The sequence below is a fragment of the Excalfactoria chinensis genome, chromosome 23 (genome assembly GCF_039878825.1).
Source record: "Excalfactoria chinensis isolate bCotChi1 chromosome 23, bCotChi1.hap2, whole genome shotgun sequence".
NCBI lineage: Eukaryota > Metazoa > Chordata > Aves > Galliformes > Phasianidae > Excalfactoria > Excalfactoria chinensis.
Window position 1 is genome coordinate 3,043,897 of NC_092847.1, and position 25,285 is coordinate 3,069,181.

At 47.4% G+C, this 25,285-nt stretch overlaps 3 protein-coding genes across 3 annotated transcripts; all 3 read right to left on the reverse strand.

Annotated features, from left to right (window-relative positions):
• Positions 1-1,665: 1,665 nt before the first annotated feature.
• On the reverse strand, positions 1,666-11,552 carry RSBN1 (round spermatid basic protein 1). Its single transcript, XM_072356309.1, has 7 exons — positions 11,107-11,552; positions 8,254-8,924; positions 5,206-5,343; positions 4,653-4,795; positions 3,857-4,024; positions 3,459-3,567; positions 1,666-3,080 (listed from the first exon to the last, which is right to left on the reverse strand). The coding sequence occupies exons 1-7, from the start codon at positions 11,516-11,518 to the stop codon at positions 2,619-2,621; spliced, it is 2,103 nt and encodes a 700-aa protein (XP_072212410.1). The 5' UTR covers positions 11,519-11,552; the 3' UTR covers positions 1,666-2,618.
• Positions 11,553-12,282: 730 nt separating this feature from the next.
• PTPN22 (protein tyrosine phosphatase non-receptor type 22) lies at positions 12,283-22,264 on the reverse strand. The gene is made up of 21 exons (XM_072356117.1): positions 21,954-22,264; positions 19,189-19,297; positions 18,985-19,061; positions 18,288-18,383; positions 17,919-17,957; positions 17,534-17,605; positions 17,388-17,447; positions 16,986-17,128; positions 16,733-16,799; positions 16,426-16,503; positions 15,800-15,892; positions 15,438-15,514; positions 14,376-15,100; positions 13,951-14,043; positions 13,707-13,834; positions 13,593-13,620; positions 13,306-13,383; positions 12,919-13,025; positions 12,781-12,811; positions 12,516-12,593; positions 12,283-12,347 (listed from the first exon to the last, which is right to left on the reverse strand). The coding sequence occupies exons 1-21, from the start codon at positions 22,038-22,040 to the stop codon at positions 12,283-12,285; spliced, it is 2,331 nt and encodes a 776-aa protein (XP_072212218.1). The 5' UTR covers positions 22,041-22,264.
• Positions 22,265-22,473: 209 nt separating this feature from the next.
• BCL2L15 (BCL2 like 15) lies at positions 22,474-25,100 on the reverse strand. Its single transcript, XM_072356301.1, has 4 exons — positions 24,862-25,100; positions 24,038-24,180; positions 23,155-23,370; positions 22,474-22,653 (listed from the first exon to the last, which is right to left on the reverse strand). Exons 1-4 carry the CDS (start codon positions 24,965-24,967, stop codon positions 22,636-22,638), a joined length of 483 nt encoding a protein of 160 aa, XP_072212402.1. The 5' UTR covers positions 24,968-25,100; the 3' UTR covers positions 22,474-22,635.
• Between the last annotated feature and the right edge of the window lie 185 nt (positions 25,101-25,285).

The following is a 25,285-nucleotide window of genomic DNA, read 5'->3' on the forward strand; positions in this document are numbered from 1 at the left end:
TGGGGCTCCCTCCATTGATTGGCACCTGAAAGCAGCGGGATGTGCCAGGTGATGGATGGGAACTTCTGCCCATGGCAGGAGCTGTGACAGTTCTGAAGTGTAAGGAGAGCTGATAGAGCACAGAACAGAGCCCTTCTTAGTGTATGGTGATGTCTGTACCTATGAAGAGTGCCAATGAACGCCCTGAGCATCCCACCTTCCCATGTCAGATGTGCACTAAGCAACCAAAGCACATCTAAAGGACAGAGCAGAGCTCCCCTGCATTCTGCTCTCACCTCCATCCTTCACATCCAGCTCTAAGGACGTACTTCAGTGTGCTATTAGATGTGATCAGTAACTAAACACAGAGAGCACACCAAAGACATCCCAGAGCATCCGTGGTATTTCAGGCAGTGCTCGCAGGTTTCATTACAGCAGCTCTAAAAGCTGCTCCCATCTTCTGCCTTTATCCATTTAAAAAAAGCACTGCTGGAATTTTACACAAAGGATTCCCAAATTGATTTCCCTTCGTTCTGCCTCCAACACTAAACAGGCAGGTCAGTGTTCGAGGGCTTCTCAGTCTGTTACTGGGTACATCTGTGGGACCATGGGAGCACCTGCAGCTCTGTCAGCTCCTGAGCCAAACCTCATTGCTTTGCTCTGCCCACAGGAGCAGAACAGCAGAGGTGAGAAGGAGAACGGGCACTTGGAAGACTAGCAGACTTCTGAAGAGAGAACCCCTCGGGTGATGGGATGTTCAGCCGTGAAGGATGGACTGAAGCCACTATTGCCTGCGAGGAATGTTACTTTGAACAACCCTTAAAGCTATGAAATTCAACATCAAAAGTGGGAAACAAAACCAACCCACCAGAGAACAGACAGCTCGGTAACGAATCGGTCCGGATGATCCAGGATTTCTGCTAAGATTAAATTACACCCCTGCGTCAATCACATTTGATCATAAAAGCTTTCCATTCTAACACCTTATTTACACAGATTACTAAGAGAGTCACTACCACTTCAATCTGTAAATTAGTTTTAAATGGAAATATTTCCTAGTCCTCATTTCTGTACCGAAGACAATACATACATACACATAAGGAGTAATACAGGCTCTAACTAATCACTGCGGTATCATCTGATGATTCTCTTTTTTTTTTCCTATCAGTTTAAAATAGTGACCTCTACGCCGAGGTGCTAATATGTATATAAAAGCCTACACAAACAATATTGCACAAAGTAATTCTTATAATAGAGTAACATATTTTAGAGACCCTTATAAAGAGAAGAGTAATAATTGGTATTAAAAAGAAGCATCCAGAACTAACACGGCATCTTTGCTCTTGTCTACTCTAAGATAGTGTTTTGAATCCTTCCTACCCTGGTGAGGATGAGAACAGATGAAGCCATCAGGAGGCAGCTCCAGTTGCACCAAAAGCCAACTTGTATCTAAATGTGAGCGAGGGGGATGTGAGAGAGATGGGATCGTTCCTTTCAATGACTGGAAATGGAAGCGATAAATGGGGTGAGTGAAAGTCAGATAGAGATTAACATATTAACATTTAGAAGCATTGAAAGACCGTTCAAGAACTGCTGGGAGCTGACACTACGTATTCAGTGCGTACCACTGGTTCTTCCACAGTACCTGGGCACCCAAAAGCTACACATGGAAACAGCAATCCGATGCCATAATACTTTTTATTGTGAAACAGTAATACAGAACTTCCTAGAAAACGGACATTCTTATGGTAGAAGTCAGTCACCAACTCAACGCTATCATATTAAGTGCATCAGTACAAGGGAAAGTGTGGTTCCGTTGGACATATAATATGACCCGATCAAAACAAGCTGCCAAGTTGGTTAGCATTTGAAAGCCTTAAAGTGCTCAAAGATAGCGAGTTCCTCCACAAGTCTGCCAACAGGTTCTCTGCCTTTGACACCGGTATTAATCACGTCAGAGGAGACCTCTTTTGGAAGCAAAACCCTCACGCCAAACAGTACAAGCAGCGCTATGACAAGTGTTAGGCCAGTAAAGCCACGGCATTTCAACAGGATCAGACACTTCCTTCAGTTCGTTTTACAGATCGCCTTGGTAGGATCTGTAAGGAATACAGACCAATTTCTACAGCTCGTTTAGAAACCAACTTGCATATGAACCGCGTCAACAACAGCCACCAAATATTTCACAAATTGTCCACAAAAGTGCTGTGCTTTCTCTTTTTTTTTTTGTCCTAGCAATTAAAATGTGATGGGAAAAGTTCCTACAACGTCGTCTACAAAAGCATCACTTTCTGGTGAAGGGGAGAGAGTGAAAGTTGGGAAACAACACCGAGCAGTAGAGTTAAATCATCACGTGTTCCTGGAGGGATTTCGTTCTGGTTTCGAGGAGATATTCAATATCTCATTGCTTAAACAGAAAGAAGTGGTAGACCACTGTCACAGGTCGTACTACGGGGTTAAAATACAACTTGAGTTTTGCATAATCTGTGTAAAAAAGATATGCTTGACATTTTGGAATGTCACCTTTCTTTATAGAATTATAGGCAAGATTTCTCCAATAAAACATAAGCCAGTTATAAAACTATAACTTCACATCAAAATTTTAAAAAGCTGTTAAAAAATGTTTGATTATATACATATCACACAGAAGAGCCTGCATGATCCTGCGGATTGTGTTGCTGATCAGACTCTATTTTAAAACCTGGAAGGGGCTGGGCCGCCTGATCTGCTTGTACAAGTCCTGATAGCGAAGAAGCAGAGGAGGAGAGCATCCCTGTGGTAAGCTGCATTTCTATCCCTGGTTCTTCACGCTCTGTTTTTACACTCACGCATCGGGGTTCACCTTTGGACTCTGTCTTTCCAGGAATGCTACTGTTCAAGTTTGAATCGCTCTCTGTGTTTTGAGAAGTCTCCCCCACGGGGTGATATTGTTTAAGTCGTATGTGCCAGGCTAAGCTGCAGACTGCTGACACTGTTTTGAACTGATGAATGACATTTCTAGGGATGAAGTAGATGTCATTGTCACACAACTGAATTCTAGCATAGCGAATGCCTTCCCGTCTCATTTGGTTTAGTTTGGCTTCATCCACCCATTGAACACACTGAGAGGAGGAAAGATGGTAGAGTTAGTGCTGTACTCTGTTCAGGGTAAATAATTCAGTACCCACCTATTTTTAACATACTTTGGACCTGGATCACATATTTCTGTTTAACAGGTAAAGCTTCTTTCTTTTTAAAGCAAGAACTTTGTTCTATGAGAGCCACCAATCACAGTAACTACACAAGATGACAACAACATGAGACTACAGCGTGACTCAGAGCAGGAAACCCAGTTTGGTAGAAAGGAAACACAAGAAGGAAAACTGCATGAGGGAACTGAGAACTGATGGCCACAGGGATACAGAAGGGGTGGCTGTAAATGAGCCTGAACACTGTCAAGCTTCCTACAAAGTGCTCTGTCAGCAGGAAAGATCAAATACCTGTGACACCGGTGGTTCATGCAGGTCCAGCTGAAGTCTCTGCACGACATCAGTGAAATCTTCAGCATGGAAACAAACCACATCTTTGGTTATACGAGGCTGGTCGCTCCTACAGAGAGAGGAGAAGTGCAGAGAGTTTTAAAGAACTTCGCTTATAGATTGTTTCATTGAACAAACTACCTTCTTCACTTTACTACTGGGCACAAAGTCTCATCAGTAGATATGTGTGCTATTTAGGAAAGGGGGCACAGTTTGTATATGCCTTACATTTCTCAAGCTATATAGACTGCGTTTATCTTGTTAATTAGCCTTTTTTCCCCAGGGAATTTTCTTCTCAAAGAGAAAACATTTAGATTTGCCCCCTCCCACTACAGCAGTCCCAGCTCAGGGGCACTTACCATTCCCCAAACTGCACAGCCTTCAGAACACCGACAGCAGCTGTGCTCTGCCAGTCAAATCCCTGACCCACATGGTCAGCATGAGCCCTTGTTCTGTCTTCAAACAGAACCTCACGGGGCTCGCTGGTCCGAGGTAGGTACTGGAGATTCTTTATTTCATTCATTGACCTGCAACACGATTAGAAGACATACTAAAATCTGTGGCAAACTACTCAGAAAAACAAACACTTGTATTGAAGTAATCTTCACATGTTGTGTACTGCAGGCTTCAGAAATCAAAGGCCAAAGCACTCCCCTCACTCTAGTTATCTGACAACAAAAGACTGAATCACATCAAAGCACGCTGCCGATCCTTCACCTGAAATCAGTTCTACAGCACACTCTGAGAGAGACAGAAAGTACATCCACACACCACAGTATTTCCTGTGATAGCACTAACACTAAAATGCAGCTCTAAGGCTTTAAGGAACTAAGTTGTTTTTGAGCATTTCACTCCCCAAATTAGTTCTTCCCACAGAAATTAGCTGAGGGATATGTCTCCTGCAGGACCACAGGAACTGGTTTTAATGTTAAGGGAGCACTGATCGAGGAAATATTACTTGGAAAAGAGAGAAAATTACAATCACAAATATCACGTTCAGCTCAGTTCACTGGTCTAATCTGAAATAGAAATGAAAATGAAGAACTTAAGCCTGTGAAGCAGCCTTCTGAAGAACTAATTACATTTAAAATATCAAGGCTTCATTCTCAAGTCCAAAGAACACATAATTGCAATGAAAGAAAAGCCAAGTATTACCGGCGCCGTTTGAATGGTGATTTTGGCATATCAGCTGTTGGGATCATCTGTTCTCCTGGTCTCACCCACATTATGGGACCATCATCACTTTGTGACCTGCACTGAAGTCGGAGGCTTGAGAGAGTACCCCAGGGCAAAGTCATCTAAAGAAAAGGAGAACAAACACAAGGTGAGCGGGAAAAACTAAATGATGCCTTGTTCAAACTGACTATCAAAAGAATGGTACAAATACTGACATTCTTTATGAATTAAGATATATTCCAAGCTAAATTCAAACTGAGCTTTTAGGGAAGTAGATAACTCGGTAGCTGATACATGAAAGCATAAATCGTAATTAGCTCTTGAATGATTTACAGAACCATAGCCAGTTAGTTCAGTACCTTTCATTTGGATAGAGGAAAGGATGTACCTCCAGTCCTCGGTAGCTCCAGTGATGAGCATATCGATGGAGAAAGTACTTCTAAGGTTTCTAATCTCTTGAATATATATAAGCCTTAGCAATCTTTCAATTACCTAAAGCACTTTAAATTAAGCACCACCAGTTACTGCTTACTCTCAGAAATGGAGACTCTTCCAACATATCCAGAAATTCTGGGAAATAGTCCCCAACTTCTTCATCCACTGCTCCAACGAGGCTGATCTGCCGCATCGGTCCCGCTCTGTAGGTTCCACAGCAGTACGTTCGATTGACCTGAAGGGCCAGAAAGGAAAAAAGGCCACCACAGATTCAGTGCTTTTACAAGAAATTACAGATTTCTAATACAATACGCCAGGCTACAAATGAGTTTTCATCCAAATCCAAGACTCGCATACATCTGTTTCAATGGCAGTGTCTTTAGGAGTATAGAGACTTCAGAATGTCTATGTCTGAAGGGTATCCCAAGAGCAAATAAGTCCTGTTTAAACTGCTAGTAGGGCACGCTTCTATCACTTGAATAACAACCAGTTAGTGCTTGACTAATTCAGGAGCAACACTTTCAGGCTGACACGAGAAAACTGACAACCAAAGCTTTACTGTGACTCAGTTTTCCACCAGGAAGCTTGAACTAAACATTGCATGTGAGTACTGCTTCTACATTTAACATCTTAACATCCCACAGGGCTTTTCCCTATGACTGCAGTGAAAAACCTGTGTCTTCTGCATGTAATGATTCTGAAAAGAGCACAACAGTGCACAGAATCCTGGAATAAACTGAGGAAATGAGAGGTCTAACTAAAAACCAGGAGTCAGATGCACATTTTGGTGTTTAATTAAACAAACCTTAAGCTTTTTGTTTGTTATATATATTATCACACACTGTCAGAATCTGATGATACAGATTTTATGATTGAGGCACTATCTTGGAGACCTGTTAATTCTTTCTGGCTGTTGCCCTAAGTGAAAGTTAAGCCCCCAGATCCTATTAGAACATGACTGGTAAAGGTAGAATGATTTCAGTTGAAACAAAACAGTGTTATCCCAGCTCTGTGCAGCTACAGGAGGACAAAGGACTAAAGCCATTACAGTTCACTGCCTCCTGTCATTAAGGCAAAGGGAGAGACATGACTTCCAGACGAGTTCTGTTCTGCTGATGTGACTTAATACTTGGGCAGCTTCTGTACAAAAAAAGCTTCCCTTTCTTCCCAGAAAGAGAAGTTAAAGTGGGGCAGCCTAGAGCAGTGTGGTTCATTGCCCACTGCTGTCAAGGGCAGTTTAACCTTTTCTGACAGCATACTGCAGGAGCAGAAAAGCTTCCTGTTACCCATCACCTGTTGGCTGCTTCTCCCATCTCCTTCCAAGAAATATCAGCTTATAAAGAAACCTATTTTTTCCTCAACTCTTTCCTTTACTGTTTCTCAAGCCCTTCTTTTCTGAGGGTCCTTACAGACTCTACAAGGCAAACAATCAGTTTCTTCTTGGAGAAGAAAAAAGCAGAAGCGGATTGTGAAGGTTAGATATGTTTCATTCTCAGTGCAGACATAGCAGCTGTAGTAAGCTGGTTCCTTTTAGCTGCACTGCTAAGAGCTTTCTAATTGAAGTGTGCCCTTATGCAAAGTAATTTACAAATCACTGTCTTGAAAGCTCCTAGTGTAACTGAACAGCTTTAAACTAAAGCTTAGCTTTAGCATTTAAGTATTCAAATAAATAAGCCAGAGCCAGCAAAAGCAGAAGAAATCCAGAGATATTTCAAGCTTAAGTACTTTAATGTACAAAATCTGAACATGATGCAGTATAAATACACACTGGAGTGATTTGCTTTAAGTATATATATAATACCTTAAAAGTTGATATGACTCCACTGAGCATCCTCAGCTGAAAGCAGAATATGAAGCATTCCTGGAAGATGCTTAGCCTGCACAGGTGTAACATTCTACAACATACTTCCATATGGAACATTTCCTCATATAGGAAGGTCCAAAAGTGAAACTTACCCCAACAAGTCATTCCTCAGTGCTGCCAAGCAAAATAACTTGTCTAATCCTCCCTATACTCTCCTAAGCAAAGGATTTTGACCATGTACATATAAGCTAGCTTGCAAGATTTAAGCTTTAGCAGAATGCAGCTACTGTGGTTTAATCCATCAGTTTCAATACATCTCCATGTGTTATGGCATTACCCTTACTCTCTAAAGACACGTTTCAGTTGTCTCAAGAGCTGTGACAGCTATACTTCTGTACACATTTGTTCAGCATGTGAACCATACCAACACACTTCAGGCAGAGGAGATTAAACCCAGCTCAGCATGACCTGGTTAGAGAGGCATTTCAACCCAACTGAACCCAACATCTGACTCAATCGAGTTCAGAGAGCGCTTAAAATAGAATTAACTGGAATACCAGCACAGACTGTAACCCAAGGAAGCCTCTTATTCACACAAAGCTATTCTGAAGCGAGTGCTGCAGCAGCTATCCATTGTCAAAAACACTCAGAAGCTAAGTGGTGTAATTACAGATTTAATGGTGACTGTAACTGCTGGGAAGCATTCAAACACTCTGCAAGATAGCATAAAATAACCTGGTAAGGCAATAACCACTTCTCCAATGCAAATCTGGTATACAAGTATTTGGCAACCTTCACCTAGATCCAGATTAACACAAGTTCAACAGTTCCCAGTTATTCCTTCCAACAGATCCAGTATTCAGGATCCCAACTTCTTGTTAAGCACTGTAGCAGAAGTAAGCAACTGCTTTCAGGCTAGACTGAGAAAGAAGAGGTTTTACTCCTACTTTTACTACTACAAAAACCTAAAAGGCAATATTACTGCAAACAAAAACTGGTCCGTTGGCAGGGGGCGAAGTAACCTTGGCATGTGCAATCTAAGCAACCTCTTAATACAGACTTGTCTGTGTTTGAAAACACTGTCAATATTCCTCCAAGCTTAGAAAAAGAAGCTTGTAAGTAATAACTCCAGATTGATGAGGGTTAGCAGTGCCTCAGGTGTGACTTATCAGCCAGCCCTGCACACAGAGGAACTTCAAACAGGCAAAGAAACAATTACTTTTTCCCACCTGCTTAAAAAGAAATGCATCCCACCTATTTTAGGCTATCACAGCTCTGCATTAACGAGGTCAAATCACATCCAGGGGTTGTGAAACTCGCATGCTTTTAAACAGTTCTTACCTGAGAGTGAAAGTTCGAAATTGTCGTTGTTTCAATGTCCTTCTTGCCCAAAATTTCCATTTTCACTGGAGTGTTGGGGAAATTAAAAGCAAAGTAATCCAGGAAGTCTGGTAAATAAGCAGCTGCTCCATGTACTATGGCCAAAGCATAATAAGCTGCATTTTTATCATTTTCACTGAACGACAAAGCAAGAAACTCTTCTGCAAATCTCTCCATCTCCACTGGAGACAAAAATGAGAGTTCATCCATGTAGGCATGAAGGACCAGGGCACCACCATTAGACTGATGTTCTTCGTGAATGAAGTTACTGAATTTAGTGCCAGTTTTCAAGAAGCTGCTGCGAACAGAGTGTTCCTGGTGTGTCACAAACGGGGTCTGCACTCCCTGGGGTACTCGATACTCCTGCATGCCCAAATTCAGTCTGCAGAGCTGCTCATCCTTAAGATACCTGAAGGATTCCTTGTTCATTTCTAAGTTATCACACTGTCCTTGAGACAAAGTCTCTTTGTCGATGCGGGTGAGTCCGGCGCACACTGTCTGCACTTCTTTGTTGTACATCTTCAACCGTTTGCCCCTCACATCTTCCCGATGTTTCTTTTTCTTTTTCTTCTTTATCTTCTTCATAATCAGACTGTCAGCTCGTTGGGTTTTGCCATTTTCATCTTGAGTTTCTAGCAGCAATAACAGAGAGAAGATTAGAGTTCTGCACCTTCATCCACAAAGAACATAGACAATATTCTGTCTGTTCCCACTAAGACTGACCAATGGTAACACCTCTGACTTAGAGTAAAACAGTGGAACAGAAACACAGCAGATCCCTTCCTAAAGGAGGCTCTGAATTAAGGAAAACTCCCTAAACCTCAAGCTTCGCATTTTAGAAATGCTTCCATTTGTCATCAATTTATTACAACACCTTTTAGAAAAAGCACATATTTCAGAGCATCTAAAGTAAGATGCACATTAATAACTCCTGACATTTAAGGCAGTGCCATGCAGGGGAAGAAGATAAACAAGAATTAATAACATTTAAACATCACATTTCCATTATAGAATACCAGCCTGATTTGGGACACAAGAACATAGAAACAAATCAGAGTGCAGCTGAAGAGGTATGAGAATCACTGACATTCAGAGGGGAAGAAAATACTTGGAGCAGTTAACACCTCTGGCCACCGGCCTTTCCTATTAAAGAACTGATCTACCTGAGACCTTGCACCAGGTGACTGCCAAGCTAAAAAGCGCTGACTTATCAGTATTGGTTTGTTTTTTGAAGTTAATCTACCTTGAAAATGCTGAAAGGCTCAGAGAGATGAACGTAAGGAATCTGTCAAGCAACGCGCAGCTTAATTGCTTATCTGTCAGGATTACAAATCCTTCAAATAAGGTGGCAAGTAACAACGATAGGAATCTGCTGGTCCAGCTGCTACAAAACCTGAACTGCTCAGATTTCAATCTGCCTGAATCAAAGAACGAGACGCACATAAAACCTAAAGTGCCTCATTGTCAGGATAAGCGACAGAGCAACCTGCTGCTGATGGCAATACCCGACCAGGACATGCAAGAACTAAAGCATTCCCAGCTTCCTAAGCACAGAACTTCATGCCAACAAAACTTCCCTTGTATGCAAAGATACAGTTTATATTTCATTTCTTCTCCTGCTGTACTTGAAGTGAGAGGAAAAAAGCCACGTTACAGTCATCAAGGAGAAAAGCTGCAATAACAAATACAGGCAGTTCCAAGTTACTTAGTTTCAGCATGGTATTTAACTGTATCACTAACGCTTTGCTCTCAGAGCTCTGTACTGGAGATGGTTGACCTTCTTAAGAGCCTCTTGTAGCAAACAGAGTTTCTCACGAAAGAAACAGCTGATTGCTTAATGCTAACTCCATACAATTGCTTTAAGACCTGAAATACAAGTTTTGCTGTTATGCCCCAGATTCTACAAGAAGCGGCTTTATTTTTCATTACTGCTAGAGAAGACAGAGCAGAAAGGCAGCACCAATTGTTTTGGTAATTCAAGTGAACCAGAGCCTCAAACAAGCATCTCTACAGGTCTCAGAAGTTCAGCATGCACAATCTCACTTTTAAGCCTTCTTTAAAGGAGGTCTCATTGGGTTGCAGGGTTAGAACTGACATACAGAAGCATTCCCAATCTATATTTCCTCATTATAACATCAGTGCATTCATCCATTGCACGACCTCCACAACAGTTTTGCCCATTCTTAAGGCACTACAGTTGGAGTTGACGCTTCAGATCTCACTCTGGAAGCACCTGCATTCCAGCGTTCCTCAACACCACATTGTCACATCTAATCCTGAAGCAGAATCCAGAGTATCATCCTCACTACAGCTGCCTTCGTGCCAGCATCCCATCCACGCTGCTTCTCCCAAGCAGCATTTTACTACCACTGATCTGCGAGACACTGAGCTACATAGAAAAAGAGAGACCTTAAATAGAGACTCTTAACTACGGAACTCTGAGGCATTTAGTTACAAGCAAAAAGCTGCTTCTCAGTCCTGGTAAAGCAAGCCCAAGAGCAGAAGGCTTCGCTATGGAAGCAGCCGTGCTGCGGACCGGTACCGAGGGCAGCTCCGGACAGCAGCCGCAGCTCGGCGGTGCCACACGCCATAGGTGAGCAGCGGAGCAGCGGGCCGCGGCTCGGGCAGCGCACGGAAGCGCCGTTTCCTCCTCTCCCGCCTTCGCCCGCGAGGGAGAGGCCGAGCAGCGCCCCGGGCTCGGGGCCGCCTCCGGGGGACGTGGAGCGGGCGGGCTCCGCCGTGGGGGGGTTGGGGGGGGACCCGCATCGGCCGAGGCCGGGCAGGGAGCGCGAGCGGCGGCCGCTCCCCTCTCACCTCGCTTGCTGGGCCGCCCGGCCGCCCCGTCCGCGGGGCTGCCCCGCCTCGCCTTCTGCGGCTGCACGACGGCGGGGCGGCCGGGCTCGGGGCGATGCCGGTGTTGGTGACGGCGCTCCTCGAGCGCGGCGGGCGGCGGCGGCGACAGGCTGAGCGGGGAGAAGGCGAAGAGCCCGGCGGCGGCGGCGGGCAGGCCGGGCAGGGCGGCCGGGGGCAGCGGCTCCGCCGGGCCGGGCCCCGCCAGCAGCGGCTGGTTCAGCCGGGCCCGCTTGCCGCCGGCCGCCTCGCCGGGAGCTGCCCGCCGCCGCCGCCCGCCGCCCCGAGGCCGGCCGGGCCGCTCCCCCGAGGGCAGCGGGGGCGGCTCCTCCGGGGCCCGGGATACGGTGCGCACCGCAGCGACCTGCGCAGCCATTTCACAGTCTCCCTCACACACATTTAAATGGCCCGAGCGCCAGCCGGCACTGCGCACGCGTCGCGCGGCGCCCCCTGGGAGTTGTAGTTTGCGGCGGGGCGCCGGGAAGTGTAGTCCGCCCGCGGGCGCATGCGTGGGCGGCGGAGGGGTCACGTGCCCTGCGTTGCGTCAGTGGGTGTAGCGCGCGGCGCGCTGAGGGCGGGAGGACAACGGTCGCTCCGAGTCGCTCTTCCAGCTGGATTCCGGCCCATAAATAAACTTTATTTATTTACACGGCATTTGTCACACATCGTAAAGTACCATCGAGATTAAATACAAAACACAAAGTGTGAGGGAAAATGGGCAGTTTGAGATGGGGATTCGCTGTTAGTGCGGGCGGTGGGAGCGCTGTGTGGAACACAGGCACGGCAACATGGCGCCCGCGGCTCCCTGTGGTGGCTCAGCTCCCTCCGTGCCGTTCACATTGCTGGAATCGCTCGCTGTTCTCCTTCAGAAAGCTCAAATCTGCCCTTCTAAAGTCAATCCGTGAAGCAACGAAAGCAGATCGTTCGTCGGGATAAAATCAGCTCCTGGGCTTGATATCCGCCCTGTTGTGCATTGAGAGCGCTCAGCTGGCAGCTTCCTTCTGTTCTTCAGGGCTTCGGTTGCAAGTAGTGCCTCAAATATGCAATGTATTCATTCTGATGGGAACCTCACTGCCATGAGCACCCGCAGCGTATCGGAACGTATTCACTCCTCCGTGACACCAAATCCATCAGGTTCACCTAAATATTCCATGCTGGCGGTGGGTTTCTTGAGCCTTTTGGTTTTGTAAATCGACTTGCAAAGCCTAGGGGGGGAAAACATGCACCAAATTCAGCATGTTATAGATACTGACTGTGTGATCTCCTAAAATAATGTGGTTTTTTTCTTTTTAAAGGCTTGTCATCTGAGTTCTCCCATGATTTGAGATGCAGTTTATTTGAAGCAACAGCCTGTATTCATCGTAAATACGTACCAAAACTAAAGAAGGAGCTCAGCTGATGTGAAGGTGCAGATTCCGATGGCTTTGTCAATGAAGATGGGCTACAGACACCTGCAAACACAGAGTGGTACTGACACAGTAAGTGATCACGGTAACTCCATCAACTCCACTAACTCCGGGTAGATCAGGCAGAATGCAGAGCTGGGCTCAGGTCTATTGCATTCCCCACAGTGCCACCCTGTGCCATGCTCAGAGCATTTGATAGGTTAAGTAGCTGAGGTTATTCGGAATGACTTACTTTTTCTCACGTTTTTCAGTATTTTCAAACTCTGCAAGGAAAAGGAAATAAGTGAGTACACGGGTTGTGTCTATGATTCGACTCAGCATCATCACTAGACTCGTTCCCTTGCTCTAAATGGTCTGGTTGTTTGTTTACCTTGCTTCTCCTGAAGCATTTTGCAGGCTCTTTTGATGATGTTTCAGCAGCTCCATTACTCAAATCCCAAGAACTAGCTGTAGAACTTCTTGTGGGAAGCTGCAGAGCTGGGAAACATGAAGCAGAACATTTTATGTGGTCATTCACAAATCCTCTCCCTTTTCTCAGTGCTTTGTTGCTGCTTTTTAATTCCTCTGATGCAGCAGCTGCAGAAACTCCCATTGGGTTCCCTGGTTGCGTTTGGTTCCTTTATATTTGCTTACCTCTCCTACAGTTAAGTCCATTGGTAACACTTTGAACAAATGGGCCACTGTTACCTGAGCTGTTGCAGGTTTAGATGTAAACATAAACCTCAGTTAAATGCTGGGGAAAGAAGTCCTCACTTACTTTCATCAGCGAGAACGAATGACTCCGGGGTCCTTTCAGGAAGAGGGGGAGGAGAGTCAGAGCAATCCTGGTTTGTCTCTGGGAAAGCAAAGGTGGGAGGTTTGTGTATCTGCCTTTGGAAATGCATGTATCTGTTCAGTGTAAGGACTGCAGAACTCTACCATGTATATCTCCATGGTGTCAAAGGAATCTTAGTGGTGTTTACTAAATGTGGCATAATTTGAAGCAGGTTCCATTAAAAACAGACCTTATGCCCAATGATAGTTACCCCAGCGTCAAACTTTTACCTGAGCGTGGGCTCCGAAGCTTCAAACTCTGGAAACAAAAAACAAGGATAGTATATAATAAGGAACTTGACACAGTGATAGTGTTGGAGAAGAGATAAAACTGCACTTATTTACCTTACTTGGTCTCAGTCTCACTGAGTCATTAAACGTCACTGAAGGAGACACACTGCTCTGCTCCAAAGAGGTTCCAGTATTTTCAGGTCTGGCTGGAAGCTGAAAATCTGAGGTGGCCAGGGCAAGTTCTGGAAACAAACACATGGTGACGTTTCTCATCCCAGGCAGAGCAAAGGCACTGCTCTGATCCCCCACGAAGCGAAGAAGGGCCCTCAGAGCAGACGTCAGTCCCTGCACTGCTAACTGCACTTACCTGATTCACCGGCCACAATAAAGGACTCAGGAGTTCGCTCTGGCAGGGGTGGAGGATCGTCATCATCTGTCTGGGGCAGGATGTCTAAAGGAGGAGATGTGAGCAGGTTACTGATGAGAACGGACTGCTCCACCCAGCTCATCTCCAGAGCTTATAGCAAACCTCTCTGAGCTGTACCTAAAATCCAAGTAGTACTCAGCTCCTCTCACCTGCTGCTGGATGTGTGCCCCAGGTGCTCCCCCCCCCAGTAGCGCTGACAAAGAGCCCTATGGCCCAGAGCCTCTGACATCTGAATAGTGAGACTTGTGCACCAAATCCTGATGTAAGGTGGGATGAAACCTCCTGAGGCCCCCCCTCAGGCACTTCAGATGCTGAAGGGCTGCGCTCATCACCCACAGAGCCAGCAGTTCACTTACTCAGTGAGGATGTCCTCCCAGTGCTTGGCTGGGCAGCGTGGTGGGATGCAGGCCGGAGCGGTGGGGAGGTGGGCACTGTGCAGGGAGGGCCCTGCACATCCTGCCCAACAGATGGCTGTGGGGATGGCGGCTCATCTGGGGAGAGTGAAGAGAAGTAGGGGTCTTCTGCTGAACAACAGTAAGGGTAGGGACATTGCCTGCAGTTCCTGTGGCCAGGGGGACAGTCTGCTACTTGGCTTGAGTGGTTCAGCTCAACAGGGGAAAATATGTCCTGCTCCTTCACCTGGAAGCCTGAGCAGCAGGCATTTGGTGACTGAGAACTCCAAGCGGGCTTTGCATTCCCTCCATCACAAGCCCAGACTTCTCGTTGCTGTGACAGCACAAAAGGTATCGATGTGGTCCGTGCCAAAGGTACTTTGCTGTGGGCCCCTTTCCTGCCTGTTCCCTGCAGCTCCTGTTCCAGCAGCAGCTGCTCAGAGGACCTGCTGCTGAACTGCAAACTGCGGTGCTTCTGAAGGGCTTCTCCTGCATCCCACATCTTGACAGCAGCTGCATGTCTGGTGCTGCTGATGTTCAGAGTGCCAACAGAGACCGCTGGTCTGATGGAAGGGCCTCTGTCCCCAGAGCTGCTCTGTGCTGCTGTGGCAGATAGGGATGTCAGCGGTGCTTCATTTTGTACCGATGGAGGAATAGATTGGTGCACATCTTGGTCCTCTTGTCCAAAGCTGCAACAAAGCATGGCAGCATGAAGTCAGGGGTGTTGTAGATGCACTCAGGGATCTGTTAGCCAATTAACAAGGCCCCGGAGCATTGCTTATAACGGCAGATCTGTCTTCTGGGAACACAGAGCCTGCCCAGTTCAACATGGAGCAACGGGGAAGCCCTGTTTGGCTACCATTAAATGGTGAACACAGGAGGACCCTCTAGGCAGCTGAAGCAGTCCTAGTGGTGTTTTCCAACCTTGATGATTTTATGATCCCACAAGATACACGGGAAAAGTGTATCTTCCTGGAATAATAGGGGTAACTGAAAATACAAGGGACACTTGGGTGGTGACCTTACCAGGTTAGCAAACTCAGAGAATAAATATCTTCCACAGGGGTCAGCAGTGGTTTGGGTACAGGATGCCTTGTTAGAACCTGATGGAAGAAAGCAAGAGAGTGGAGAAAAAGAATGCAAAGAGCACAAGCAGGCTATTTCAGGAGACAGAATTTCTGCCAACTACTTGTAATGATTAACAGAGTTTGGAAATGACAAACACCGGCTTGAAAGCATCAATTTGGCACTGAATATTGAGGACAGATCCTCCTGAGCAGCTCTTCCTGTCTGTACCTCTCTGAGATGAGAGTGCCAAGGGCCAGATAGATTAAACCTGCTGTGCCTCAGGCTGCAAGAGGCTGTGTGTTTGTCCTGGTGGCTTTTACCTGTGAAGAAGCAGAATCTTCCTGGGCATCCAGTGCTTCAATCTGCCTTTTGAAGAGCTCAATGACAGCATTGTAAACCAGCTTGTACTGCTCCTGCATTCGACAAATAAAAGAGATGTGAAAGCCAGCACCTGCAGTACGAGTCACCCATGGTCACCTATCACCCAAATCAAACATCAGCCCCTGTGAGAAGCTGCCACTTTGTGGTCTGGTGGCAGGACAGGTTCTCAGAAGAAGTAGAAGCTGCAGTTTCCACGGGGTTGAGACCAAAGCATTTGTTGGTTTTTAATGTCAGCTGCTCACACAGCGCTGTTCTGCACTGAGCTTCCTCTTCAATCGCTCTCAGTTGAGAAGAGTTTCCACTTTATTTCCTAGATGGCCGTTTGTTTCACAGCGCAAGGGTTCAAAAAATGGCTCTGCAAGCATTAAACTATCGCAGCTGTCTACAGAGAAGTGGTCAGAAATTTGTTTCTGCAAAATCATTACTCTGCTCAGAAAAGGGACCTTACAGATCAAATGCACCCCCAGTTCCCAGCCCTGCAGCCATTCTGTGCTCCCTTGCTGTGAGCCCTCCTGGGAGGTATTGAGGTTTCAGTCCTGATGGTATTCCAGTAGCCAGAATTTACCTTGGTCTGCACTATCGAAGGCCTCTGTGTGCGCATCTCCTGGATCAGACTGAATATACTGAAGTTCACTGGAACAATCTTGCAAGAAAGAGAAATTACTAAAAACTTAAAAAATGAGAGCAGGACTGATAGTAAAGTGTGGAGAGACAAATACAGTCAACTCGTATTGAAGACTGAAGGCCAGTGCCGAGCCAAGACCTGGAAGCTGAAGTCCAAGTCAAGAGCAGCAGGAGCAGGAAGGTCTGCAACCTGCCGGCACAGATGCAATGTAGCACATGTGAGCACACGTGGTAGGGCTGACACCTACCCCATCCTTCAGCAGCTTCCAGGTGTAGTCAATGGCACAAATAACTCCTGTTCTCCCACAGCCAGCACTGCAACAAGAGTCACAGAAGGGTTGCTAGCAGAGATCAGAGATGGGCAGGCTATGTTCTCCAACAAGGGCATTGGGAAAGCTCTAAAGCCTCGCATCCCACACCACAGACAGCACAGACTGCACCACCCATCCCTGTGGGGAGGCCAGGGAGGCACCGGGCACACCCTGCCCTGCACACACTCACCTGCAGTGGATGCAGATGGGGATGCTGTCATCTGGCTGGTAGCAGCGAACCTCACCAATGAGCTCCAGAATGGGGTCAATGGAAGTGGGAATGTCGTGGTCTGGCCAGTTCTGGTAGTGGAATTGGTGGATGGTGCGCACTGCCTGTGGGAGGAGAGCAGTGCTGGCAGGACACTGACGTGACCATCAGCACAGTGAGGTGAGCTGCTGTGCTGCAGCCATCTCTAGTTCTATGCCCTATTGATGAGCCCAGACTGCAAGTTGGGAGTGCAATTTGTGGCTGTTCTTGCTACAAACTTGCTGAATTTAAACCAGCACACTCAGGAGCACAGAACTTTCTGCAATATCATTCCTATAATTAAGCCAGCCAAGATGCTTTTCCTGCCTTAACTTTTCTACTTACTTCATTCAGGGTCACTTTTAAAGTCCTGATCACGTATTCATTTTTCTTTTCTTCAGCTTCCTGCAGAACAATAATTAAAGTCACATTTTTTGCAGATGGCAGCAGTTTCCAATGCACATGCTGTGGTGTGAAGGTGCTTTACTCACACAGGTGATGGAAAAGGGACCGCACTGCAGGGAGGGGTCGCCCACCTCTGCCCAGTACCGCTCACATTTTTTCTGTAGCAAGAAGCAGATACCTGGTTATTCATTGCCCACCTGATGCACCTCCCATCTCATTGCCCGGCAGGTACAGCAGGCTGTGCTGTTGCTGCTGATCAGCCTCTGCCCTCCCCATTGCTAGAGTCCTCAGGCAGGAGCTGGGCTTGTTTCCCTGCCAGCCACTGGAGATGGTCTGAGAATTTGCCACTGGAGACTCAAGGAAGAGTATTGCATGGAAACTTGCTGTCCCCAATTAGATTTAATACAAATCTGCATCTCCCCACCTTGTCCTGGCCCTGCTGCGACACAACCAACTCAGTATGTTACTCACCTTCCCCATTTCAAACTCCATGCAGGCCATGACCACGATCTGCAGGAAGAAGGTTTGTTAGAAGAGTTCTCTTATCCAGGCAGAGAAATCAGCCCCATTGTCTGGGGCTGCTCATTGGCCACAAAGGAGTTACTTGGACTGCCCTCCAGCATTAGACAAAGCAAACTTGGGACACCACCCACAGCTCTGGACCTTCCCAGCACAGGGCTGGATGGATGGGAACACATCCCAGCTCAAAGGAAGGACACACAGAACGCCCGAGTGCTGCCCTGCTGCTATTGCTGTCTGTTCAGTCACAAAGGAGTTCTGGCTGCTTTTACAGACAACTTTTAATAAAGCAAAACAAACAAATGTGAATCTGCATCTTACCACGACTTCATACTCCCAAATCATCCTCCAAAAGTCAGTGACAGTGGTGGGGAGAGGACCTTGGGTTGCAATGTATGCTCTCGGCCTATAGACTCCCTGTTTAGATCAGATATGAAGACACGTTTGCATAGCTCACAAAAAATCATCCCTCTTTCTGAATCCTACTTCTACCCAATAAGGCCAAAAAGGGGGTCTTCTATACAGCTGCATTTTAGGCACCTAAATTAAATGAAGCAATCGGAAGCCAAGCCGTGAAGACATCCCAAAGGCAGAGCCAGAGCCCCGGGGCTGGGCTGGAGGCAACACCTGTCCCAGCACCCAGAGCTGCTGGAGGGGCCCACAGTGACTTGCCTGCTGCTCACTGCAGAGCTGAGCAGTGCTGCTCAGCTTCCGGCCATCACACCCAGGGTTTGGGCAGGCCAGCCCGGCCACAGGCAGTTTTGTGTCATCCCCCAGCCTGGCAGGAAGCGGGGACTGTGAGCCACAAACTTCTAGCCCAGTAGGCGTGCAGCCCTGAGCCTGCAGCCTGGTGCCTCTGTGCTGCTTCTGAAGGGCTTGCAGTGCAGAACCTGCACAGCTTTTGGCCACCAACAACATCGTCTGCTTGTAACCACAGCCATAGGACCTGCTCCTCCTGGCATGAGGTGGCTGGGGAGCTCCAGCAGCCTGCAAACACCTTTACACTGCAGAGCAATACCTTGATGAAGTTGGCATTGATGTAATGAGAATCTGTATCTGATGTGATGAGGGATAACTCCACTCTGCTGTGGTCATCTGCAGGCACAAAAGCAGGAGAAGCAGCAGCAATGTTAATATGTGTACCCGTGGCCCTGAACCCTTCCGGCTGCAGCACAGCATAGAAGGGAAGGCTGAACAGCAACATTTGCAATTTCCAACCTACAGGGCAAGATGTCTTTGTATCTGTTCTTCTTGATGTTCTCTGGGCACTCAGCTGTGGCTGTAGGGTAGATTTTATCCGATCTGTATTTCGTCGACTGCTTTTTCAGCTTCTGTGGTAAAAGAATGGAACAAGTTACAGCAAATGTGCTACATACAACACTATTAGACAGCGCGTGTGACGGTCTCTGGGGGTCGGGCTCACCACCACAAAGCACAATTTACACCATTAATTCTTTTCAGAGAGGCTTTTCTCGAAGTACTCAGACCGAGAATAGAAACAGAAGCCACCTAAGAGCCCCAGAATGGAAAATGAGGCCATGGGAGGTGGAGCATGTGGGCTTCTGAAGGGAGGGGATGCATTCATACAGCATGGAAAGCATCACCCTCAGCAGTGAGTGTAGTATAAAAAGCATGGAGAGGAGTAACAACATTAAACTGCCTCCAACAAATGACATCGGAAAAGAGAGATGAAGTAATCGACTCTTCTCACTTTGGTAAAAAGGCTCTCATTTGCAGTTGCAAACAGCAATGCACGAGCAATGGAAGGGGCACAAGAAATCAGAATGAAGTAGTTGTATGCACTGATGAGAGAGAAAGGAGGCAAAGGCTTCCTAGGAGAGGCTCTGAGAGGTGTGAATCTCCAGTCTCTCTCATTGCCAGTATAAAGCTTGTGCACTCCTGGAGAGTTCGAGCATATTTCCACTTATTAAATGTAGAATTTAATTTCCTTGATATCAATCAGGAGCAGCGGGAAGGGACGGCTGACACACCTGAGCTGTGAGCTGATGGAGCATCTCGTGCCTTGCACTCACTTCACCCACGTGAGTTTTAGCAGGAAGTGGAAACAGTGGTTCAGCCACTCTGCTCATAGGAAAGACAGACTGGTCCCGGGTTCACTGAGATAAAATAGCTCCCTGGTCAAATGGGTGGAGGAGATGGCTGTGCTGTGCTGCTGGCCTGTGTTGGAGCACTTGGAGGCAACGTGTGGCAGTAGGGGCCCAAGGCTTCAGGCACTGATCTGGGGAATCAACATGCAACCCCCTCCCACCTCCTTCCAGGATAACCCCACCCTCCCAGGCTGGATATCAAGGAAGACAGCTGCTCAGCTCTGGGACTGGTCCATATGGCTCCAAATCACTTTATTTCTGTCCCTGCATAAACTGATTTAGGACTGCTGGAAAGTGACTACATATGAGAAAGCAAGTGGGAGCAGTACAAACAGAAAACAGAGACTCAGACAGAAAAGCTCTGTCATTTCCAGCAGTATGACCACAATATGCATATACAGGTTCTTATTCACACAGAGAAGGGAAGAAGCAGCAGCATGGATCCAACATTTATCCCAAGTAAGGAGCACAACTCATTCAGATTATCTGTGCTTGCAAAAGTGGCCATCAGCTCAGGCCATTCATCTCCCCAGTCCCAAAGGAAATGCTGCCCTGACCTCTTCCATGTGCTGCTGCTGTCAGAACACGAGCTGCACTCTGCTGCTGGAACCACACACACCGGGCTCACCACCCCTGCTGCCTCGCAGCCCTGCCCCAGCCCAGCAAGGGGGAAAATCCAGCAGTCTGTGACAGTGCTTTGTTCCATGGAACAACCGAGTGTCACTGCAGGCTCAGATTAATCACTTCCCTCCAACCCAGACAGCTGGAAGTCGAGCACTAAGCTTTTCCCAAGCGTTTGAAATGAAGATCTCACGGGGTTTGCTGAGCAGCCCCCAGACTTGCTGCCTGGCACAGCCCTTGGGGGAGAAGTGGGGGTCAGTGTTTGTCCTGGTGTTTGTCCGAGACATCTCAGGCCTTACAGATGCATTAGTTTAGCCCTTCCCTGTGTCTTCTGGAGCTGGGCAGTGCCTGGAGCAGCCCAGACCCTCCCGACGACCCACCAGCAACCATCACCAGCCATCAGCACTGTGTGTTGCCATCTGAGGCTCACCCCAGCCACTTAAACAGCCACAAGGCTGGCAGAAAGCTAGCAGACCTGGGCACTGCATGGATTTTCACCAGCCAGACACTGCGGAACACTGGAGAAAACAAGAGTCATCAGCAATTTCTGCTAGTTTTGCCTTTGAGAAATAAGAAATGTATTTCCAGGAGGAGGCAGGAGCACTGGCAGATATTAAGGCACGCACACTCATTCCAGATGAATGGAGCCCTTCCATATAACACAGCACAGTGCTGGAGGCTGTGGAAGCAGTCAGCACAGACCTCCTGCCTTGGCCAGGCTGCCATCCATCCATCCATGGACAGACACAACCAACCTCAGGTCCACACAGCACCAATCTGAACACTCGTGTCCTGTTCTGCAGGGGGTACAGCTGGGGGGCTTCTAGTGAGATAAAAAAGCAAAGAACTGCCTCAGGTAGCAACTAGAGCTTCCCAATGGAGCACACATCACAGATGCAGCCTATTGCAGCGGCAGTGAGCAGCACAGTCCCTGTTCCTCAGCATGTCCCCAGTGCAGCACAAGAGCAAACCGAAACTGCATCCCGATAAAGTGCATTCGCTCAGTAGAAAACAGGAAGCACTTGGTAAATTGTTTAGAAAACCAAACAGTTTCACTTTAAACGCAAACCTTTAAATTACTCTTCTGTCTTTAATATTCGCTTTACTCCAGTTAACTCCTGCATCTCTTTTTGCTTTAAAATGTATTGAAGATCTTACTGTCACATGCTAGGTTTCATCTCCCACTTGAGGAGCGGTGACTGAGCAGATCTCTTTGCAATACATCCAAACACAGAACCGTGCCTTAAAGCAAACTTACCAGAAACTCATCTGCAAATGCTTCTTGGTTGAGCTTCTTGCTTTGGGCTCTTTCCAGGTTCTGCAGCAGGATTTCCCTTTGGTCCATGCTGGAAGAGATGGAGCGAGGCTGGCCTGCCAAGCGCAGGAGAGGACATGTCAAGTGCAAGTCACAGCGGAAAGCACCAGCTCAGAGAGCACTCGCTGCAGGCTGTGGTTTACTGACTTCATCGCCAGCCTTAAAGGAAATTAGTGCGTAACAGATACCGTGGCCAAACAACAAAACAAAACACAGCTCTGGGCCCTAGTGCCTCCATTCAGAACCACATGTGCTCGTGGCTGCATGACAAAGAGGGTCAGGAGCTGGGGGCCAGAGCTGGGTACCCCACAGCTGGGTGCTCTGACTGCTGAGAGCCCACCGGAGCCTCATGAGCACACAGCAGTATGGGATCTTGGTTGGGACGCTTATCCAAGTCATTGCACTCTCTGGCTCCCAAGCCCACTTTCATGGCCATGTTTATGAGAAATGCAAGAAGAAAAAGAAACAACTACAAACATTTAGTGTTGTTTATTTGTAGTGATACAGAATATCTTTACACATTGTGGTTCTCCTAGCAACATCCCGAAGAAACATGAAAGCAATTGTTCCAATTAGATCAGTGAAAGTCCCAGCCTCACGTTGCGGAAGGTGGCACAGCCCTCTCTCAGTTGTCCAACTTCTCCTGAAAACAAAGAACCAACCCACGTGTGTATTTTAGAGGAAGGATTTGAGGTGGGTCTGAAGCTGTCGGCAGAACATGAGGGAAGCAGGAAGGCAAGGCAAGCTTTGTGTCTTCCACTGCGACCTGTCCCAGCCTGATTGCACTGTTCCACCAATAAAACACAGCAGGCGGTGCCCATAGAGCTACATTAGCAGGAAAGTGCTTTTTGTGTGAATAATCCTCAGTGCTTTGATTCCAAACCTGGCAAGCTTAGCTCCCAGGGCACTGCGATAAGGAATTACTTCCTGACGCAGAGAAGCAGATGGGAAGTTTGGTGCTGACTTCAGTAGATCTTCACCAAGGTGTTGTGCAAAGCTGTTTGCACAGTTACATGCAGTGTGAGCTGATGAGTGGGTTTGAGAGCAGATGCCAGGCAGAACAGCACATAGGAAAGCTCAGAGAAACAAAGGCACGGAGCCAGCAGTGCTCAGGCACACAGGACCACAAACTTGCCATGCTTACCCATCCTCCACGGGCCACAATGTAGTCTTTCACTTGAGCATTTTCATTAATTGCTTTTATGAGGTGACCAGGATTGAAATTAGCTGCTCCTTTCTTAAGAATAAACATCATCAGCTTCACAGAAACAGAGAGAAAAGCTCTCTCATAGACCAGCTCAGGGTTCTGGTCACTCCATCTTTTGCAGAGAGAATCCACAGCAGCTCCAAATTTCTCCACCTGCAAGCATCAGGAAGGCAGTTTGAGCTTCTTCTTTTTAAATGACAGTGTAATAAGCACGTCTTGCCTCTAAATCAGTTAAATTCCTGTATTTATTTATTCACAACTAAAGCAAGTGTCCCCCACAGCTTCCTGGTGGTACAGCACAGGATGCCCAAGGCAGGGTTCTCCCTTACTGCTATCCTTACTGTGGCTTGTACAAATGAGAGCAGCAGGAAGCATGTCTGAAGTCCTAGGAAGGACAGCTTTAAACAGAGCTGCAGAGAACTAGAACTACAAGCAGAACATGCACCGAAACTGTGCTGGCTTTGACTTCAGGGCAAGCTCAAGCCCTGCTCCCTGGAGCAAACCATCTCCTCTCTTCAGCCTTTCTCTTACACACAGTATTTATCCCCCCAGCAGCCCTGAACTGCATCTTATCTTCTGCAGTGACAGGTCAGCCTGTGCAGTGCCAGGTCTTTGGAATCAGCTCCTTTGGAAGAGACAAGGAGAAAAGCTGTGAGAGATCTGGATGAAGGCAAAGAACTGAGCGGGTCCTACATTTCTTTGCTTGGCTCCTGTCCTAGTGCCTGCCCACTGCTCTGACCCATATTCTCCAATACAGAAAGAGCTCCAGGTTGGCCTACAAAGAGCAGCCCAGGGCCAGGTGGGACGAGGTGTCCTTTACCTTCCCCATGAACACATCTTGAAGAACCTGCGAGGAAATCCTTTCAAAATCCATGTTGCACTGATCGCCGATCTGCCGCAGCCGACTGGCAATAATAACCGGGTCAAAATCACTTGGTGACTCTTCCTCACTCTGCACAGATCCTGAAACAAGGAAAGGAGATGGCAGGCTGAGGGGCTGGGGAGTAATACATGGCAAGGCAGAGGAGAAAGGAAGGAGACAGTCATAGAGTGAGCCGAACTTGGGAAGGTTCTTCAAGGCACATTGCACAGATTTCAGGTACATGAATATCAGAACTTCTCAGCTACTTAAAGTGGGGTCATTGCTTTTTTCTTTTTCTTTTTTCCCCTCTTAAGGCATTTTCCATAAAAGCACACTGAGATAAATGGTATTTTGTTTTGTTTTTCCCCTGGGTGCTCAGCCAGTCACCAACATCAGCAGAAGTATTTCCAAGCCTCACAAAGCCATAAGGAACTGAAAGCAGGACCTTTCAACAGAGCAGCATGCACCCTGATCTCCTGCAGCACATCCTGCCCTGCTGCCCTCCCCTCAGCACAGGCTGGAGCCACAGACATCCCATGTGTGTGTGCAACCCATCTGCTCCAGGGGAAGGAAAGCAGGCAGAGGCTGATGGGGACTTTTGCCCCCCAGGTCCCGCCAAGGCAGGCTGCAGCTGTGGTCCCTGTGGGGCTCTGACAGCCCCACTGCAACTGATCCCACAACTCAGAGGCCATCACAAGATGAAGAACTCCAACGCCTGGCACCAACCTGCACCCCCTGCCTTTACATCCCTCCAGTATCCTCAGCAAGAACTGAGACCTCACCTCCCGAGTCTGTCTGCAGGCATCGGAAATCGACTCCATCTTCGTTTAGGACATCATCAAATAAGGCTTCCACAATGCATGCTGTCTGCTCCTCAAAAGTCCTCATGGCAGCTTTCTTACCCAGAGCTGCTGGCAGACAGGAATGCCTCCCAGCTCTCGGGGTGAGCAGAGCCTCTGAACGTTATCCTCCTTTTCCCAGAGCAGTGCCAGCCCTTCCTTCCGGGAACAGGATGGCTGCAGGGCCCTCCTGAGGAGCACAGCACAACCTTTACCCTCAGCCGTGATTGCTCAAACTACAGGTGTGGTTTCGTTTCAAAATAAGGCATTGCCATGGAGATAAAATTAATTAAAAGAATTACACAAAGCCAAGGATCATCCCTGAGCCATTTATCAGGAGAGGTACCTGGAAGGAAGGGTAGAAACT

Coding starts and splice junctions, on each gene's coding strand:
- RSBN1 (XM_072356309.1), bottom strand. CDS start 11,518: ATGGCTGCGCAGGTCGCTGCGGTGCGCACCGTATCCCGGGCCCCGGAG. Junction 5,344..8,253: donor TTTCGAACTTTCACTCTCAG/GTAAGAACTGTT, acceptor CTGGCCCTTCAG/GTCAATCGAACGTACTGCTG. Junction 3,081..3,458: donor ATGAACCACCGGTGTCACAG/GTATTTGATCTT, acceptor TCCTCCTCTCAG/TGTGTTCAATGGGTGGATGA.
- PTPN22 (XM_072356117.1), bottom strand. CDS start 22,040: ATGGACCAAAGGGAAATCCTGCTGCAGAACCTGGAAAGAGCCCAAAGC. Junction 18,384..18,984: donor TCAATGCCAACTTCATCAAG/GTATTGCTCTGC, acceptor TGATCTAAACAG/GGAGTCTATAGGCCGAGAGC. Junction 13,384..13,592: donor GCTTCGGAGCCCACGCTCAG/GTAAAAGTTTGA, acceptor TTGCTTTCCCAG/AGACAAACCAGGATTGCTCT.
- BCL2L15 (XM_072356301.1), bottom strand. CDS start 24,967: ATGAGGACTTTTGAGGAGCAGACAGCATGCATTGTGGAAGCCTTATTT. Junction 24,181..24,861: donor CCTGCAGACAGACTCGGGAG/GTGAGGTCTCAG, acceptor TCCTTGTTTCAG/GATCTGTGCAGAGTGAGGAA. Junction 23,371..24,037: donor AAGATGTGTTCATGGGGAAG/GTAAAGGACACC, acceptor TGATGCTTGCAG/GTGGAGAAATTTGGAGCTGC.